The 16,205-nt window shown below is 42.4% G+C and overlaps 2 protein-coding genes across 2 annotated transcripts; both read left to right on the top strand.

The window, feature by feature from the left end:
* The first annotated feature begins 214 nt into the window (after window positions 1-214).
* Window positions 215-5,778, top strand: SCAMP5 (SCAMP family protein). The gene is made up of 12 exons (XM_078590052.1): window positions 215-374; window positions 1,154-1,255; window positions 1,338-1,400; window positions 2,077-2,110; window positions 2,188-2,310; window positions 3,044-3,106; window positions 3,223-3,316; window positions 3,434-3,479; window positions 3,559-3,626; window positions 4,021-4,069; window positions 4,152-4,217; window positions 5,551-5,778. The coding sequence occupies exons 1-12, from the start codon at window positions 318-320 to the stop codon at window positions 5,581-5,583; spliced, it is 798 nt and encodes a 265-aa protein (XP_078446178.1). The 5' UTR covers window positions 215-317; the 3' UTR covers window positions 5,584-5,778.
* A 995-nt stretch (window positions 5,779-6,773) lies between these two features.
* Window positions 6,774-15,116, top strand: LOC144715153 (protein TOPLESS-RELATED PROTEIN 2-like). Its single transcript, XM_078590051.1, has 25 exons — window positions 6,774-7,362; window positions 7,462-7,641; window positions 7,701-7,814; window positions 7,900-8,058; window positions 8,168-8,345; window positions 8,460-8,583; window positions 8,680-8,786; window positions 8,857-8,995; window positions 9,074-9,183; window positions 9,263-9,332; window positions 9,417-9,490; window positions 9,570-9,665; window positions 9,735-9,830; window positions 10,038-10,165; window positions 10,233-10,467; window positions 10,543-10,710; window positions 11,136-11,243; window positions 11,337-11,483; window positions 11,564-11,674; window positions 11,780-11,959; window positions 12,055-12,183; window positions 12,284-12,379; window positions 12,460-12,645; window positions 13,629-13,801; window positions 14,680-15,116. The coding sequence occupies exons 1-25, from the start codon at window positions 7,283-7,285 to the stop codon at window positions 14,909-14,911; spliced, it is 3,420 nt and encodes a 1,139-aa protein (XP_078446177.1). The 5' UTR covers window positions 6,774-7,282; the 3' UTR covers window positions 14,912-15,116.
* Window positions 15,117-16,205: the final 1,089 nt, after the last annotated feature.

The raw sequence follows: 16,205 nt of genomic DNA, 5'->3' as shown, positions 1-16,205 counted from the left end.
ATATTCCCTTTGTTAGACGGAACGGAAATTGGAACGGCCGGTCTCCCGTTCGTTAAGAAGAGCTTGATGACGGGAAAGAGCGGAACGGGGGGGTCTCTGTTAACGGCCTCCCGTTCGGTCGGATGCCGTCTATGCCAAGCCGTCTTCCGTCGTCCGTCCTGAATCATAATTTTGAAGGCTGGCGGGGCTTTCAAACTTATATATATGAATATCGATATCTTTTTAAACTCTGCGGTCTGCATTTTTCTCTCCCTTTCAGCGCAGGAGAGGACCGGATCTGAGGGGCGGGGCGGAGATTCGACTCAGATATCTGGAAAATGAATCGACGCGACGATCCGAACCCTTTCGATGAAGAGAACGTGAATCCGTTTGCGGTAATAGTGATTTTTCCCGTAGTCGTATGAATATGTTGATGTCTGCTATCTTAACGAGTTTTCGAGATCGAGTTTATGCGTTTGGCGCCGTCTTAGATTGATCGATCTTTTTAGTTACTGTATTTCTTGTTTACTTTCTGCGTGTTCGGGGATTGGAACTTGTAGCTCGGTGTTTAAGGGTTTCGAGAGTTTTTCAAAATGATTTAAAAATTACGTTCTGGATCATCTCAGGTTCTTTGGTAGTGTATTGTCCTTGGTTTTACGGATTCCAATCGAAGAAGCGTGATTCCTCTCATTGTGAGTTTCAAAAAAGAAATCTCTCTCTCTTTCTCTCTGTTACAGCGCACATGCTAACTAGCACGCGGAAAACGTGTTGATCGATTAACGATCATGTAAAATACGTCTGCTGCTTGTTATTTAGCTTATAAAAATGTCAGTGGCTGCATGTCTCAGCTTTGAGCTTCTGTGAGATTTACACGGAAAGTTTCTTATTTTAATCAAGAAATGAAGCAGTGGTCGAGCCTCTCTTTTTGTTTAGCGTCTTTGTCAATTAACTGGATTCATCGCGCTATTCTCAAAGGGACATCCATTAGATCTTATTATGCTTCTACTAGACTTCCAATTTCTTTATTGAAATACCAGATCGATAACCACGTTGGGCCACTATCTATGTAGCTGAACACCCAGAATAAACTATATCTCTTCTTTTCATTATTTTGATGGCTATTTAGTTATCATTTTCATGTCGGTTATACATTTTGGCGAATCCTTGTTCACAGAATGGAGTGTCAAAGACGCGCTCTCAGCCTGTGGCTGCAGTTCCTCCCGGTTTTGGACAGAGCTATGATGCTACCGTTGATATACCTCTGGAAAACATGAACGTATGTAATGATTTATCAAGGTTTCACCTTTGTATTCATTGTTCCCTGTAATTTTCAGCAGAATTGTTTTGGGTTATTTCAGACTTCCAGCCAAAAGTCTAAGGATCTTGCCTCTTGGGAAGCAGAATTAAAGAGGAAAGAGAAGGTAATATGATACGAATCGCGACCCCTGTGATTTGTATTTCTGTCATTCATCCTACTTGGTGCATTTCGGGCTTTCACATTTCCATCAAGCCTTCATGGAAAATTAAGAAATACTATTTAATATTATTATTTTGATTAGCAAGAAACACGGTGTCAGATACGACTGACCCAAGGGTCATGCTCATAGACCCATCCAGCCATGCTCTGGATGCCATCCAGGACTATCTATCCATCTATAAATTAGGTGCTCAATAGACTTTGCAGGCATAGAGTGAGCGTAATTATCCCTTTTCTTTGAAAAAAAAAGAATGATCACCTGAGAGCAGTGATCGACCGGATGCTATTAAAACAGATGAATGGTCAATGCACGCAATGGAAAAAATACCCCCTTCACTGCCTTCTAAGCCAGTACGTCGCAAGAGACTCCAAGTTATGTAGAAGGTTGTCTTTTGAGGCTGTGCCCTATTGCAGTGTCCATTTCCTATTGCTCATGGGCCCCACTCGCCCATGCCCACTATTGATGGGAAATGCATGCACCATTTTTATTTTCCCTTGAAATCTTCATATTTCCTGAAATTTTCAGAAACATTTTTTTATTGGGTCACTCATTAAACCGACTAAATTGCTTCGCTGCCGTCATGAAGAAATTCATATTTCTAATTTTTCTTTTTCTACAGGAAATTAAGAGGAGAGAAGATGCTCTTACAAGCGGTATTTTCTAACTATTTTTTCGATTTATGTTAATATTTTCTAACCAAATTCAACATTTTTTATGTCATAAAATACAGCTGGCGTTCCCACGGAAGAGAAAAACTGGCCGCCATTCTTTCCCATCATCCACCATGATATAGCTAACGAGATCCCCATTCATGCCCAGCGTCTTCAGTATCTGGCATTCGCAAGTTGGTTAGGTATGGGAATTATTATTAAATGTTTCTAAAAAATCCTCTAGTTTTTCGTTTACAAATGAGAACTATGATAACCGATTTACAGTTTTTAGGCGCCATTAACTTATAAAATGACTGCCATTATTTCACTTGACAATTAGTGCGTTTAGTAGCCAATTTAATGTTGTTCAATGCCGTAAAAACAAATAAGTTGGGGTAAGGTATTGGAATTCTCATTGAACATTTCTGAAAAAAACCGATTTACGTGTCATAGATGCCGTTGATTTATAAATTATACTTACACAAACACAACTTCATTTAGAAATTAGTGTTTTTAGATGCCATAATCTTATAAGTAGGTTAGATATGCTATAATCTTTTAAAAAAAAAAAAAATACAAATGAGGACTTTGACAACCATTTACAGTTCTTAGATGCCATTACTTCATAAACCATGCTTCCATAATTTCACTTTAACTAGAAATAATTCCCAGATTATCGATAGGATTATAACATTTTAATAAATTGATAATAGAATATTTCATTGACATCAGCGTAGAAAACCAACGTATTGAGATCAGCATAGAAGACCAACATACCCATTCGTGTATACATCCACGAGTTGAAAGTGGAATGGGAAGACAGTAATTATAAACCCCAAAGAAGATTGGACGGTTGATAGCTTTCCTGATGCACAACTTGTGACTTTGTAATTGGCGGAAATTATAAGTTGATTTTTGTAATGTGCCCACATGCAGGTATAGTTATGTGCCTCGTCTGGAATGTTATTGCTGTATCAGTCTGTTGGTTCAGAGGAGGAGGTAGAAGAGACTCCTTGCCTTTCATATAATCCCTATTTTCTATAAACAACTGCAAACGTATCCTTGAGCTCCCCCTCTCTACCCCTATTTGTAACTAGAAATCACATAATTTTCAGGAGTGAAGATATTTTTCCTGGCAGTTATTTACGCAATCCTCGGTTGCCCGCTTTCATATGTTCTTTGGTACAGACCTCTATATCGAGCAATGAGGTATATTCCTCGCCATTACCACGTTTAACTACGGCCCTAACCTCGTTCCCTGGTGGGGGCAAACCCTTCATGCCTCTTTTTTTACTGGGTTATTAAAATAAAATTTTCATTGAGCAGGACGGACAGTGCGTTGAAATTTGGATGGTTTTTCATGCTCTACCTGGTTAATTTCAATCTCTGTCAGTGATATTCATATCAATGTGGATATTTTTTTGCTTAATGTCGGCTGTTATTTCTTGCAGATCCACATTGGCTTCTGTATCTTGGCTGCTATCGCGCCTCCCATTGTCTTCGAGGGGAAGTCACTGACGTTAGTACCTTTCCTCGGCCCCTCTTAATTATAATTGCATAATGATACGATTATTATTTGAAAGTTATTGATATGTTCGCCAATTTTGGGCCTGATTGTCTATTGTTTGTACAAAATCTTTACTGTTAATGATAGCAGGTAGGACACCGGTTTCGGGTGGTCTTCCTTATTGTTCAAAAAAAAAATTATTTGAAAGTTATTGACAGAGTCAGTAGGAATTTTTTGTTCTAGATTTTATTTGAAGTTGAATGTTTTGATGTATTAATTTTCTAGAAAGATAATAGTAAGTAAAAACATTATATATTTTTTGGACTTTATTTCTTCTTTTTTTTATTTTTTAAAGCGGAAAATGTTGCTTTTGACATTTTTCTTTCAATTTTTGCTTCCACATCAGGGGAATCCTTGCGGCGATCAGCACGTTCTCTGATCATGTTCTCGTCGGGGTGAGCGAGAGTTTCTTAGTTCTTCTAATGGGATATTTATTCGTTTCTGACTTTTCGTTTACAATATTTGATTTATTTGCAGGTTTTCTATCTCATTGGTTTCGGGTTGTTCTGTTTGGAGACAGTGCTGAGCCTTTGGGTGCTGCAGGTTTGTCCGGCCCTTGCTTTTTTCGTCTTCTTTTTTTTCCTCCCTTCCTCTCTCGTCCGTTTCTTGTCAAATTTTTTTCCTTTTTCTCTCTTTCTCATCTCTCTTCCTGCAGACGTTTCTTATCCTCCCTCTCTCTTGTATCTCCTCCTGTATTAATTTGTTCCTCTCTCTCTCTCTCATCTCTCTCCCTGTAATCTCTCTCTCTTATCTCTTTTTGTATTTACTTTCTCTCTCTCTCTCTCTCTCTTATTTCTCTTCCTGTGTTCACTTTCTCTCTCTCTCTCTCTCTCTCTCTCTTATTTCTCTTCCTGTGTTCACTTTCCCTCTCTCTCTCTCTCATCTCTCTTCCTGTATTCACTTTCTCTCCAGTTCCTTTCTCTTCATGTATTCACTTTCTCTCTCATCTCTCTCCCTGTAATATGTATCTCTCTGTCTTATCTAACTTCCTGTATTCACTCTCTCTCATCTCTCCCTGTAATCTCCCTCTGTCTTATCTAACTTCCTGTATTCACTCTCTCTCATCTCTCTCCCGGTAATATATATCTCTCTCTGTCTTATGTAACTTCCTGTATTCACTCTCTCTCATCTCTCTCCCTGTAATATATATATCTCTCTCTGTCTTATCTAACTTCGTGTATTCACTCTCTCATCTCTCTCCCTGTAATATATATATCTCTCTCTGTCTTATCTAACTTCGTGTATTCACTCTCTCATCTCTCTCCCTGTAATCTCCCTCTCTTTCTCTCTCTCTTTGTCTTGTCTATCTTCCTGTATTCACTCTCTCTCATCTCTCCCCATGTATATACACACTTTCTCTCATTTCTCTTCCTGTTTTCACTCTCTCTCTCTCTCATTTCTCTTTCTGTATTCACACGCTCTCTCATCTCTTCATGTATTCACTCTCTCTCTCTCTCATCTCTCTTCCTGTATTCACTCTCTCTCACATTTCTCTCACTATGTTCACGCTCTCATCTCTCTTGCTGTATTCACCCACTCTCTCTCATCTCTCTTACTGTATTCACCCACTCTCTCTCATCTCTCTTTCTGTATTCACTTTCACCCGCTCGCTCTCTCCTTATCTCTGTTTCTTTCTCCCTCATCTTTTCTTCTTTCTCTCTCTGTTCAATTTCTCCTCTCTCTCATCTTCTCTCCTTTCTCTCTCTGTTCAATTTCTCCTCTCTTTCTCTCATCTTGTCTTCTTTCTCCCTCTCTTCAATTTCTCTCTCTCTCTCTCTCTCTTATCTTGCTTTCCTTCTTTCTCCCTCTCTCACCTCTCGCTTTCCCTCTCTTCATTTACTGACGAAATCACGCTGTTTTCTCCCCCCAAACGCAGAAAATCTACATGTTCTTCAGGGGCAACAAGTGAAGAAAATCTACATCGAGGTTTTCCAGACCCAGCCATAGAGAGAGAGAAAGAGTTCCATGTCGCTGTTTCTCTGTCGCTGTTCTCGCTTCCTACTTTCCTAAATAGAAGATTAATTTCGGAGTCTTTTCTCTTCGCGAAAGTCTAGTCTGCGTATAAATAAATTTCATTTAGTAATAAACTTTTCGAGATAGAGAAGGATCATACTGGGCCTACATGGGCTGCTACTGGGCCGGGGGCCGGTCACTTGACCGTTGCCAGATATGTGGGCCCCACATCAGCCGTCTCTTTCTCTCTCTATCCGTGCCTGTCTCTTTCATGCCCTCTGTCACGATTTTCCCCTTCTTTCTCTCTCTATCCGTGCACGTCTCTCTCTCCCTTTCTCTCAATTATTTTTTTGGTTACGTGGAGAGATCGAGACCCGACGGATCGGTCCAAGTGGACGGTCAGATGTGGGCCGGCGCCCCTTGGCGAGATCTCGCGAGGAATTGGATCCGAGTGGTGGGTCCCGCTATGACGTTGACTCCTCGTCCCCATTCATTTAATACCAATCTGCTGTCGAATAAACTCCCGCATTATTCGAATCAGCGAGCTCCGGAGCCGCACGATCGTCCCTCTGGAAGAACGAACGGCCAGGATTCATTCTTGAATCACGCTTTCCCTGGCCGACGACAGATGCCAGGTCGGACGGCGGGATGTGTCAGAGATTTGTACGATTGCTTTTATTGGCATTTATTCAAGCGCCGCGTCCGCTTATCAGCCTGACGATAAGCAAACGCCACTTTCTGATAAGTAGTCCTGCTTATGTCCTGATGGAGATATCGCGCGAGATATCGCTTGGCGGGGGGTACGAGGAACAATGACGTGGCGGCACAGAATCAAGTGACAGTTGTAAGACGTAAATATCCTTGCAAGATGGAATATTTACGGAAACTGCCAGGATAGCTCGGGTCGCCGTCTTTGAAATAGTTGTTAATTTAACGACGCGGAGCCGGACGATGGAGAACGGACGGTTAGGATGGAGAGGAAGTGGATAGGGCGGTGGGTTTAGGGGTGTAACCGTAATTTTTGTAAGAAAAGAGGATAAAATGGTAATTTTCTGTTGAACACGACCTAATCCCCAGGACAGAGCCAGAGGTGCTCCTGCTACTATAAAAAGGGGAAGACTCCGACAAGGAAAGGTAGAGAGAGAGAGAAGAAGAAGACAGAGACATAGAGAGAGAAAGAGAGGAACAGAAAAGGGTGGGAGGGAAGGAGGGGAGAGCGCGTCGAGGAAGAAGGAATCTGGCCTAGGGTTCTTCTTCGTCGGGTTGTTTGCTCGATTTCTACGCCATTGCTGGTTTGGGAGCTCAGATCGCGCGGCGTTCGGTATACGCTGCTGTTTATTGTGCGCGTTTTTCTGTTGTTGAAGTTTTTGGTTCGGATCTCGGCGTGCGGGATTTGTTCGAGCGTGGTTTTGCGGATGGTTGCTCCCTAGCCGAGTGAGGTTAGGGTTTCGGGATTGTGACATGGTGAGGGATTGGGGGATTTGAGGACAATTTCGGCCGGTTCTGTGCCGCGGAAGAGGAGGAGAAAGGTGGTTTCTTTTTTCAGCTTCTCCTGCATCGGTTGGATTTCAGGGGAGTTCTGGAGCATAGATACTTGCTTCTTTGTTGATTAACTTCCGATTACTGCGCTGGAGGGGTTCGGGACCGCCGGGAATATGTCTTCCTTGAGTAGGGAGCTTGTGTTTCTGATCCTGCAGTTCCTGGATGAGGAGAAATTCAAGGAGACGGTCCATAGGTGAGTTTCAATGATTTTTCTTTTGAATAATGAAAAGAAAGAGACATGGGAGTTTCTTATCACTGATGTGTACTTGCTCCTCTCCCTGTGACACTGCAGATTGGAGCTGGAGTCGGGTTTTTTCTTCAATATGAAACACTTTGAGGACCTAGTGCAGGCAGGTGAGTGGGACGAGGTTGAGAAGTATTTGAGTGGGTTCACCAAGGTCGAAGATAACAGATATTCTATGAAGATCTTCTTTGAGATTAGGAAACAGAAGTATCTTGAAGCACTCGATAGGTGGGTTCATCCTGCATTTCTGCTGCTTTTAAGATAGTTTCTAAAAATCCGTTTCTCAGGCATGACCGGGGAAAAGCTGTTGAGATCCTAGTGAAGGATCTTAAAGTCTTCTCTTCTTTCAACGAGGAGCTGTTCAAGGAGATAACCCAATTGTTGACTCTAGAAAACTTCAGGTTTTTCCTTCTCGCAATCTATGGTTCTTCTTTTTTTAAATACGGAATTTTTTTCTGACGCTTCTTTTTTTTTGTTGTCGTGAAGGCAAAATGAACAACTGTCCAAATACGGGGACACGAAGTCGGCTCGCAACATCATGCTCGCAGAGCTTAAAAAACTCATCGAAGCGAACCCTTTGTTCCGTGATAAACTCGCGTTTCCTCCGATCAAAGCCTCAAGGCTTCGCACTTTGATCAACCAGAGGTGCTTGCTATTTAAGGATTTAATGCTTTCAAAAAAAAATCATCCAAGGGTTAAATAACGAAGAGTTAAATTTCACAAAATAATCATAAGTTTTCTTTTTTTTTTTCAGTTTAAACTGGCAGCACCAGCTTTGCAAGAACCCAAGACCTAATCCCGACATTAAAACACTCTTCGTGGATCACACGTGTGCCCCAGCCAACGGTGCCCGGACTCCGCCTCCTGCCAATAGCCCACTTGGGGGGCCAATCCCTAAACCTGGTGCCTTTCCCCCTGCTGGTGCCCACAGTGTAAGCAATCTTTGCTTTCATTAAAAAGTATAAGCAATTTTTTAAAATTAGATTCATCCGACACTTTGATTCTTAAATTCACTGACCTCAAATATTAACCCTAATTTTTTGCAGCCATTTCAGCCAGTAGTTACTCCGTCGAGTGCCTTGGCAGGATGGATGACTGGCTCTAATCCATCGTTACCGCATGCTGCGGTGGCTTCTGGGCCGCTTGGACTTGTACCAACTCCTAATTCTGGTTGTTTTCTTAAATTTCATTGCAATTAATTTATCCTAAATACACCCGAATCTACAAGACTGATGACTTATTCTTTCCTCTTTGGAAACGTGGCAGCTCCATTTTTGAAACACCCTAGAACTCCACCAACTGCGCCTGGTATGGAGTATCAGGCTGATTCCGAGCACTTGATTAAGAGAATACGCACAGGCCATTCAGAGGAGGTGCGAAGTCTGGATTCTACTTTGGCTGTGATTCTAGAGATTTTTTAATGTCTAATTAGTTTTTTTCTAGGTCTCTTTTGTGGGTCCTGCGCATCACCCTAATGTCTATTCCCCTGATGATATCCCGAGAACTGTTGTTAGAACCCTTCATCAGGGTTCTAATGTGACGAGCCTTGATTTTCACTCGCAGCAACAGACAATTCTCCTAGGTACGAAGCAGTTGAAGAGTGTTACTAAACTTTTAGTTTTCTGGTTCTTGATATCAAAATTTTCTTTTCCCCCTTTAGTTGGTACGAATATAGGTGATATTGCTATATGGGAAGTTGGATCTCGGGAAAGAATATCGCATAAGACTTTCCGGGTCTGGGACATCTCTCTCTGTTCTATGCCGCTGCAGGTAACCATCTGGAGGATGCCACGTGGAATCTATTTCTTCGACATGAATTTTGATTTGTAGCTTTCTTCAATCCCTCTAGGCAGCACTGATGAAAGATGCGACTGCGTCAGTGAACAGATGTTTATGGAGTCCGGATGGAACAATTCTTGGTACATTCTGCTGACTGAATCGTTCTTTGACTGATATTTATATTTAACCGATGAGCAGGATTTCAATAATTTTTTTCTGTTCAGGTGTTGCATTTTCAAAGCATATTGTTCAGACATATGCATTCTTGGCCAACGGTGATTTGAGGCCACAACTGGAAGTTAGCTCTCACTCCCTTCTTGCCATCTTTCATTTGCTTCCTCTGGAATTTGCTTGTCTTATTTGTAATTGCTTGACAGCTCGATGCCCACATTGGAAGTGTCAATGACATTGCATTTTCTCATCCAAATAAGAGTCTTTCGATAGTCACTTGCGGTGATGATAAGACAATCAAGGTAAGAATGAATGATTTAGATAACTGTTAAGGTGCTTTATCGCAAAATCATGAACAATATTCTATGCAGGTATGGGATGCTGTATCTGGGCAAAGACAATACACTTTTGAAGGGCATGAGGCGGCAGTATACTCAGTCTGTCCACACTACAAGGAGAATATTCAGGTAACTGAACATGATTAGGGTCAAGGTTCTAACCTTAAACCTTTTAACCATAAACGCTCATTTATAGACCCTGTACCCTAAACTGCGAATGGCAAACCCCAAGTCTTTGACCCGAACCCCAGACACTAAACCCTAAACCCTAAACCCAATAAACTTAACCCAAAGTCCTCATCCCCAAACCCTGAACGCATATGATCGACGCTGCAGTTTATCTTCTCAACCGCCCTTGATGGCAAGATTAAAGCGTGGTTGTACGACTGTTTGGGATCTCGGGTTGATTATGATGCGCCTGGACTGTGGTGCACGACGATGGCCTATAGTGCTGATGGTACCAGGTGAACAGCTGGCCATGCTCACGCGGATTTGTCATGTTTATATGTGCGCTAAATGTTACTTCTGCAGGCTCTTCTCTTGTGGCACAAGTAAGGATGGTGAATCTCATTTGGTGGAGTGGAATGAGACTGAGGGATCTATCAAGAGGACGTACTCTGGCTTCAGGAAGCGTTCCAATGGAGTCGTCCAGTTCGACACGACTAGGAACCGTTTTCTTGCCGCTGGAGATGAGTTCCAGATCAAGTTTTGGGACATGGACAACAAAGAAATGCTCACCTTTACCGACGCAGATGGTGGTTTGCCTGTCAGTATTCTTAAATGTTGCTGATCAGTATTTAGTTTCCCTATGATTCTGCAGCTAAGATTTAAAATTATTCAGGCAAGTCCTCGACTTAGATTTAACAAGGATGGTTCATTGCTCGCCGTCACCACCAATGACAACGGAATCAAGATCCTGGCAAATACGGATGGGCATCGCTTGATGAGGATAACAGAGAGTAGGGCATATGAGAATTCTCGGGGTTCTGCACAACCTGTCAGCAACAAGGTATGAGTTGTTTTTGTGGATTTAACACTCATTGTGAAATTCTAGTGAAGTCCTTCATCAAATAGGATGTAAATAGCGTTGGTTGTCAACAACAACATGAGAGTCATGTCATTTTCATCATTTGTCATCGCCAGGATGACAAAATTCGCATGAGCTCTTGTCCGTTGGTAGGATGGCTGTGATAGTTTTATTTCGTCATAGCCTCTCGTCACTCTCCCTCTGTTTATCTCACTCAGACGAAGAGATAAGATGACTAAGCTGTTATTGTTGGGGTCCTCCATTTGCCCATGGATGATGATGACGAAATTCACACCATCATACAGCTGGAGATGATGACAAAGATAGGGGGTTTTGGAAGACGATGATGATTTCATCATCAGCCTCGAACAGTAGGATACATGTATTGAATATACCTATCTATGCAGGCATCAGTTGCCACTGCACTGGGCAGCGTGTGTAATGTCTCTGGCCCATTAGTGACATCCCTTGAACGCCCAGATAAGATCCCACCACCAATGCCCTTGGCTGGCCTGGTATTATAAGCCCCCAAAACCTTCAAATACTCTCATTGGTTTATTGGTGGCATCTGCTACTTGAAGTTTCTGTTTGGTTGTTTCATTGTTCAGGCCGTCATGGAGAACAGCAGGGCGGCGGATGTCAAGCCGCGGATCACAGAGGACCTAGACAAGACAAAAAGCTGGAAGTTGGCTGATATTGCCGACCCCAATCTCCTCAAAGCCTTGAGATTGCCGGACCCATCGACCTCTGGCAAGGTACAAAAACTAAACCCTGGTCATCCTAACGAGGAAAATAAATCATCTTATTGTTGTTCATATGAGGGATTTATCCATAGGTTATGAGGCTGTTGTACACAAATTCTGGGTCTGCGGTTCTGGGCCTTTCCTCAAACGGCGTGCACAAGCTGTGGAAGTGGCAGCGAACTGACCGCAACTCATCAGGAAAGGTTAGATCTACAAAGACATCAGGGTCATTATCGAAGTTGGTTTTCATTATATAAATTTCCTCTAAGCAAATGACACTTTTTTTTGTTCATTTTGTTCTTCCCCAGTCGACTCCGTCTGTGGTGCCGCAGCTGTGGCAGCCCCCGAACGGTGTCGCTATGACCAATGATATGGCTGAGGGCGGGTCTGACGAGCCGACGGCCTGCATCGCACTTTCCAAGAACGACTCTTATGTGATGTCGGCCTCGGGTGGGAAGGTCTCTCTTTTCAACATGATGACCTTTAAGGTGTGTTCTCCGTGCCAATCCTAATCATCATCGTCATCTTGCTTGTCGTGAAAATACACAAATCTGAAAGGGGAATGGGATGGTTTTCTCGGCAGGTGATGACGACCTTCATGCCGCCACCACCTGCAGCCACCTTCTTGGCTTTCCACCCGCAGGACAACAACATCATTGCCATCGGAATGGAAGACTCCACCATCCAGATCTACAATGTCCGAGTTGATGAGGTGGTATCCATAAATTTGTACTTTCACGGGGTTTTTCTTTATTAGTTTACGATCTGGATTTTGCTCATTAAAAGTGAGTGAATCTGCTGCCATTTTGTAGGTGAAGACGAAGCTGAAGGGGCACCAGAAAAAGATCACTGGGCTTGCCTTTTCGCAGACGATGAACGTGCTAGTCTCCTCTGGAGCCGACGCCCAAGTAGGCAGAATACTTGATTTTGGACAATCCGGATGAATATGAAGAAGTTGATAGTATGGTTAATGGATGGGACAATGCAGGTGTGTGTGTGGAGCATGGATGGGTGGGAGAAGAGGAAGTCAAGGTTCATCCAGCCTCCGCCTGGCCGGGCGGCACCGCTTTCTGGCGAGACACGGGTCCAGCTCCACAACGACCAGATGCAACTCCTCGTCGTCCATGAGACCCAGCTCAGCATCTACGACGTCAAGCTTGAGACTCTCCGATCGGTCAGTTCCTGCATCTCTTTCCTTCTCTTTTATCTGTTGTCCTAGTAGAGGCTTTCTTTCTTGGGTCTGTCCCTAACTATTTACTACATTCTTGGCTCCCTGATCCTAGTATATCTCCCTGATCCGGTCTCTAACTATCCCTCCCTCTCTCTTTCTAACCATCAGTTTCACTCCCTTCTCTTTATGATCTCTCTACATCCATGCAATCAAACCTCTCTCAGCTTGCGTCTCTCTCTGTCCTCCATCGTTTCTTTTATTTTCCATGATCTCACTCTCAATCACAATCTCGATCGATTTATACTCCCTTTACATTTCTCTCAATCCCTCTCTCTCTATCCTCCATCGTTTCTTTTATTTTCCATGATCTCACTCTCAATCTCAATCTCAATGGATTTGTACTCCCTTTACATTTCTCTCAATCCCTCTCTCTCTATCCTCCATCGTTTCTTTTATTTTCCATGATCTCACTCTCAATCACAATCTCGATCGATTTATACTCCCTTTACATTTCTCTCAATCCCTCTCTCTCTATCCTCCATCGTTTCTTTTATTTTCCATGATCTCACTCTCAATCTCAATCACAATGGATTTGTACTCCCTTTACATTTCTCTCAATCCCTCTCTCTCTATCCTCCATCGTTTCTTTTATTTTCCATGATCTCACTCTCAATCACAATCTCAATCGATTTATACTCCCTTTACATTTCTCTCAATCCCTCTCTCTCTATCCTCCATCGTCTCTTTTATTTTCCATGATCTCACTCTCAATCTAAATCTCAATCGATTTATACTCCCTTTCTATTTCTCTCAATCCCTCTTTCTCTCATTTGCACTTGAAATATATCTGCTACATCTTGGATCTCTTGTGACCTCTCTCTCTCGGCCCACTACTTTCATTGGTCTCTTGCTCTTCCTCCCTGCCATACGTTTTATATCTTCATCTCTGCTGTTTTAATTGAGTTGAGGGCATTTCAAATGTGCAGTGGTCCCCAAGAGAAACGTTACAAGCGCCCATCTCTAGCGCTGTCTACTCCTGTGATGGGCTCCTCGTCTACGCTGCCTTCTGCGATGGTGCCGTCGGAGTCTTTGATGCCGACACCCTTCGTCTCCGCTGCCGCCTCTCCCCCGCTTCCTACATACCATCTCCTCTCTCCTCGTAAGTGCCTTCATCATCCATGTCACAGCTTTATGCAACATCATCATCATTGCAGTCGCATTTTGTCATCATGATCATTGATATTTTTGTGTCTCATTGTTTTTCTGCAATGCTCTGTATCATATCCACCCAAGTTGCTGCCATCACCAGCATCATTATCATCATCATTAGGCCAATTGCATACATCACCATCGTCATCATAATCATCATCTTCCTTAAGGACTGTATCACCTCCACAACTATCATCATCAACATCATCATCTTTATCTCTTCATGTTGGGTTGTTCAGCAGTGAGGAGTGTATCACCTCCACAACTATCATCATCACCATCTTCATCTCTTGATGTGTTTTGCAGCAGTCAGGGGTTGGGTCACTGCCAACATTATCATTATCACCATGGTCACTAAATCATCATCATCATCATAAGCTGCATTCTCATCATATTTTATCATCATGTTGGGCTCCGGCAGCAGGGAGTGATTGTATCACTTCCTCAATTGTCATCTATCACCATCATCATCAGCCACATTCATATCATCGTCATCATTGTCATAATCATCATCATAATCATCATCGTCATCATCATCATCATAATCATCATCATCGTCGTCATCATCATCATCATCATCATAATCATCATCATCATCATCATTATCATAATCATCATCATCATCATCATTATGATAATCATCATCATCATCATTATCATCATCATCATCATCATTATCATAATCATCATCATCATCATCATTATCATAATCATCATCATCATCATCATTATCATAATCATCATCATCATCATCATCATTATCATAATCATCATCATCATCATCATAATCATAATCATCATCATCATGATTTTTATGATGCTGTGCAGGAGTGGGGGGGTGTATCCTACGGTGGTGGCGGCGCATCCGACAGAGGCAAACCAGATAGCACTGGGGATGAGTGATGGCGGAGTACATGTAGTGGAGCCGCCGGAGGCGGAGGCCAAGTGGGGGGCGGCGCCGGCAGCGGTGACAGCGACGGGCCAGGAGAACGGGGTGATGCCCGCCATTGCCCCGAACCAGGCCATAACCAGTCAGTCCTCCGACGGACCCTCCAGGTGACTCCTCGACTAACGGTCCCGACGAGGTAAGCCTGAAAACCCCCTCTTTTGTTTTAAAATTTTTTCCCATTTTAGTCTGTAAAAAAAGGAATCTCTTCCCCCCCCTCTCTCTCTCTTGCCGGGCACAGATTTTTTTTAATCTTTGGCTCGATATTGTAGTATTTAGGAATATGGCTTTATCTACCTAGGTTCTGCGTGGGTCACAATGTCTTCCTCATGTATCTAAATCTTGTTTCCTACGATTTTGAGGATGGTGGCTTTGTTTTCCTGGCTACCAAGAGTCAATACATTTAGCATGAATGCGCATTCAAATTCCAAAATATGAATGATCAACAAAACTTGTTTTTCACATGAATGATCAAGAAATTCAGCAGCTTGAGATGTAGGTAGTTAACGTTCAGCTCTGGCTCTAGCTAATCATTTCTTATGTTTTAATGTGTACTTATCAGATCGCACATGATTTATGGGACCAGATGAAATAATCTTGGTCTGCACCAATTCCAATCCATCACCCACTGCATAATGGCTTAGATATGAGAAATGTATTGGTTTTGTAGCCCAGATTGATGATCTGAAGATAATTCACACAGGGGAAGAAATAAAACATACTCTAAACAGATCTTTAAAATTAGATGAAAATGAAGAGTACTTATCCTTGCAAAGAATCAAATGTGTTATCATTTTTATTCCTCAAATGAGTTGTCATGATCCGCACATGGCCACCCTCCAGGCAGATACATGTGGTCCTCTGGATATTGAATCACCTAATTCTCATCTCCATTGAGCCTTGGTATGTCGACTTTATTGATCCGGGAAATATCTTCATGATGTTCTAGTCTCACTATGTGGGAAGGCCGTGCAAGGAGAGAGGGTGGAGGGGGGCCCAAATAAAGTCTGGCATGGGTATATTTCATTTTGTGCTTCCTCTTTTTTTATTTCGCAATAATTTTTTATTATAAACTCTACAGTAAACCGTATGCTTGTGATCCTCAAGGCCAATGAACCACTCTAATTAATAACTTCATAAAAAATTTTACAAAGGGTTGAATCGCCAACAAGTGAGATGCCAAGCGATAGTGTGCATTCAAAAAGGTACAAGGGTTTAATATTGCCAAAATGGTTATAATGTATATCTCATCGATCATCTATGTGACATGCCTAGAATGACTTAGGGCATGATTAATTGTCAAACCTTAATCGATTCCCTAGCTGGGAATATTGCTTAGATAAATCATTAAAAAATTTAATTTCTATATTTCCAGTACTTTGGCCAAGGGTTTTATTGCATTATCTTC

Source organism: Wolffia australiana, chromosome 18 (genome assembly GCF_029677425.1).
Source record: "Wolffia australiana isolate 7733 chromosome 18, ASM2967742v1".
Lineage (NCBI taxonomy): Eukaryota > Viridiplantae > Streptophyta > Magnoliopsida > Alismatales > Araceae > Wolffia > Wolffia australiana.
Note: the sequence above shows the minus strand (reverse complement) of the source record. Positions and strands in the feature narration are given on the sequence as shown.

Excerpts from the sequence above, each read along its gene's own strand:
- LOC144715153 (XM_078590051.1), top strand. The coding sequence starts at position 7,283 with ATGTCTTCCTTGAGTAGGGAGCTTGTGTTTCTGATCCTGCAGTTCCTG. Across the intron at positions 7,642-7,700 it reads TATCTTGAAGCACTCGATAG|GCATGACCGGGGAAAAGCTG; the intron begins GTGGGTTCATCC and ends TCCGTTTCTCAG. Across the intron at positions 9,333-9,416 it reads TCCGGATGGAACAATTCTTG|GTGTTGCATTTTCAAAGCAT; the intron begins GTACATTCTGCT and ends TTTTCTGTTCAG.
- SCAMP5 (XM_078590052.1), top strand. The coding sequence starts at position 318 with ATGAATCGACGCGACGATCCGAACCCTTTCGATGAAGAGAACGTGAAT. Across the intron at positions 1,401-2,076 it reads AATTAAAGAGGAAAGAGAAG|GAAATTAAGAGGAGAGAAGA; the intron begins GTAATATGATAC and ends CTTTTTCTACAG. Across the intron at positions 3,107-3,222 it reads CTGTTGGTTCAGAGGAGGAG|GAGTGAAGATATTTTTCCTG; the intron begins GTAGAAGAGACT and ends CATAATTTTCAG.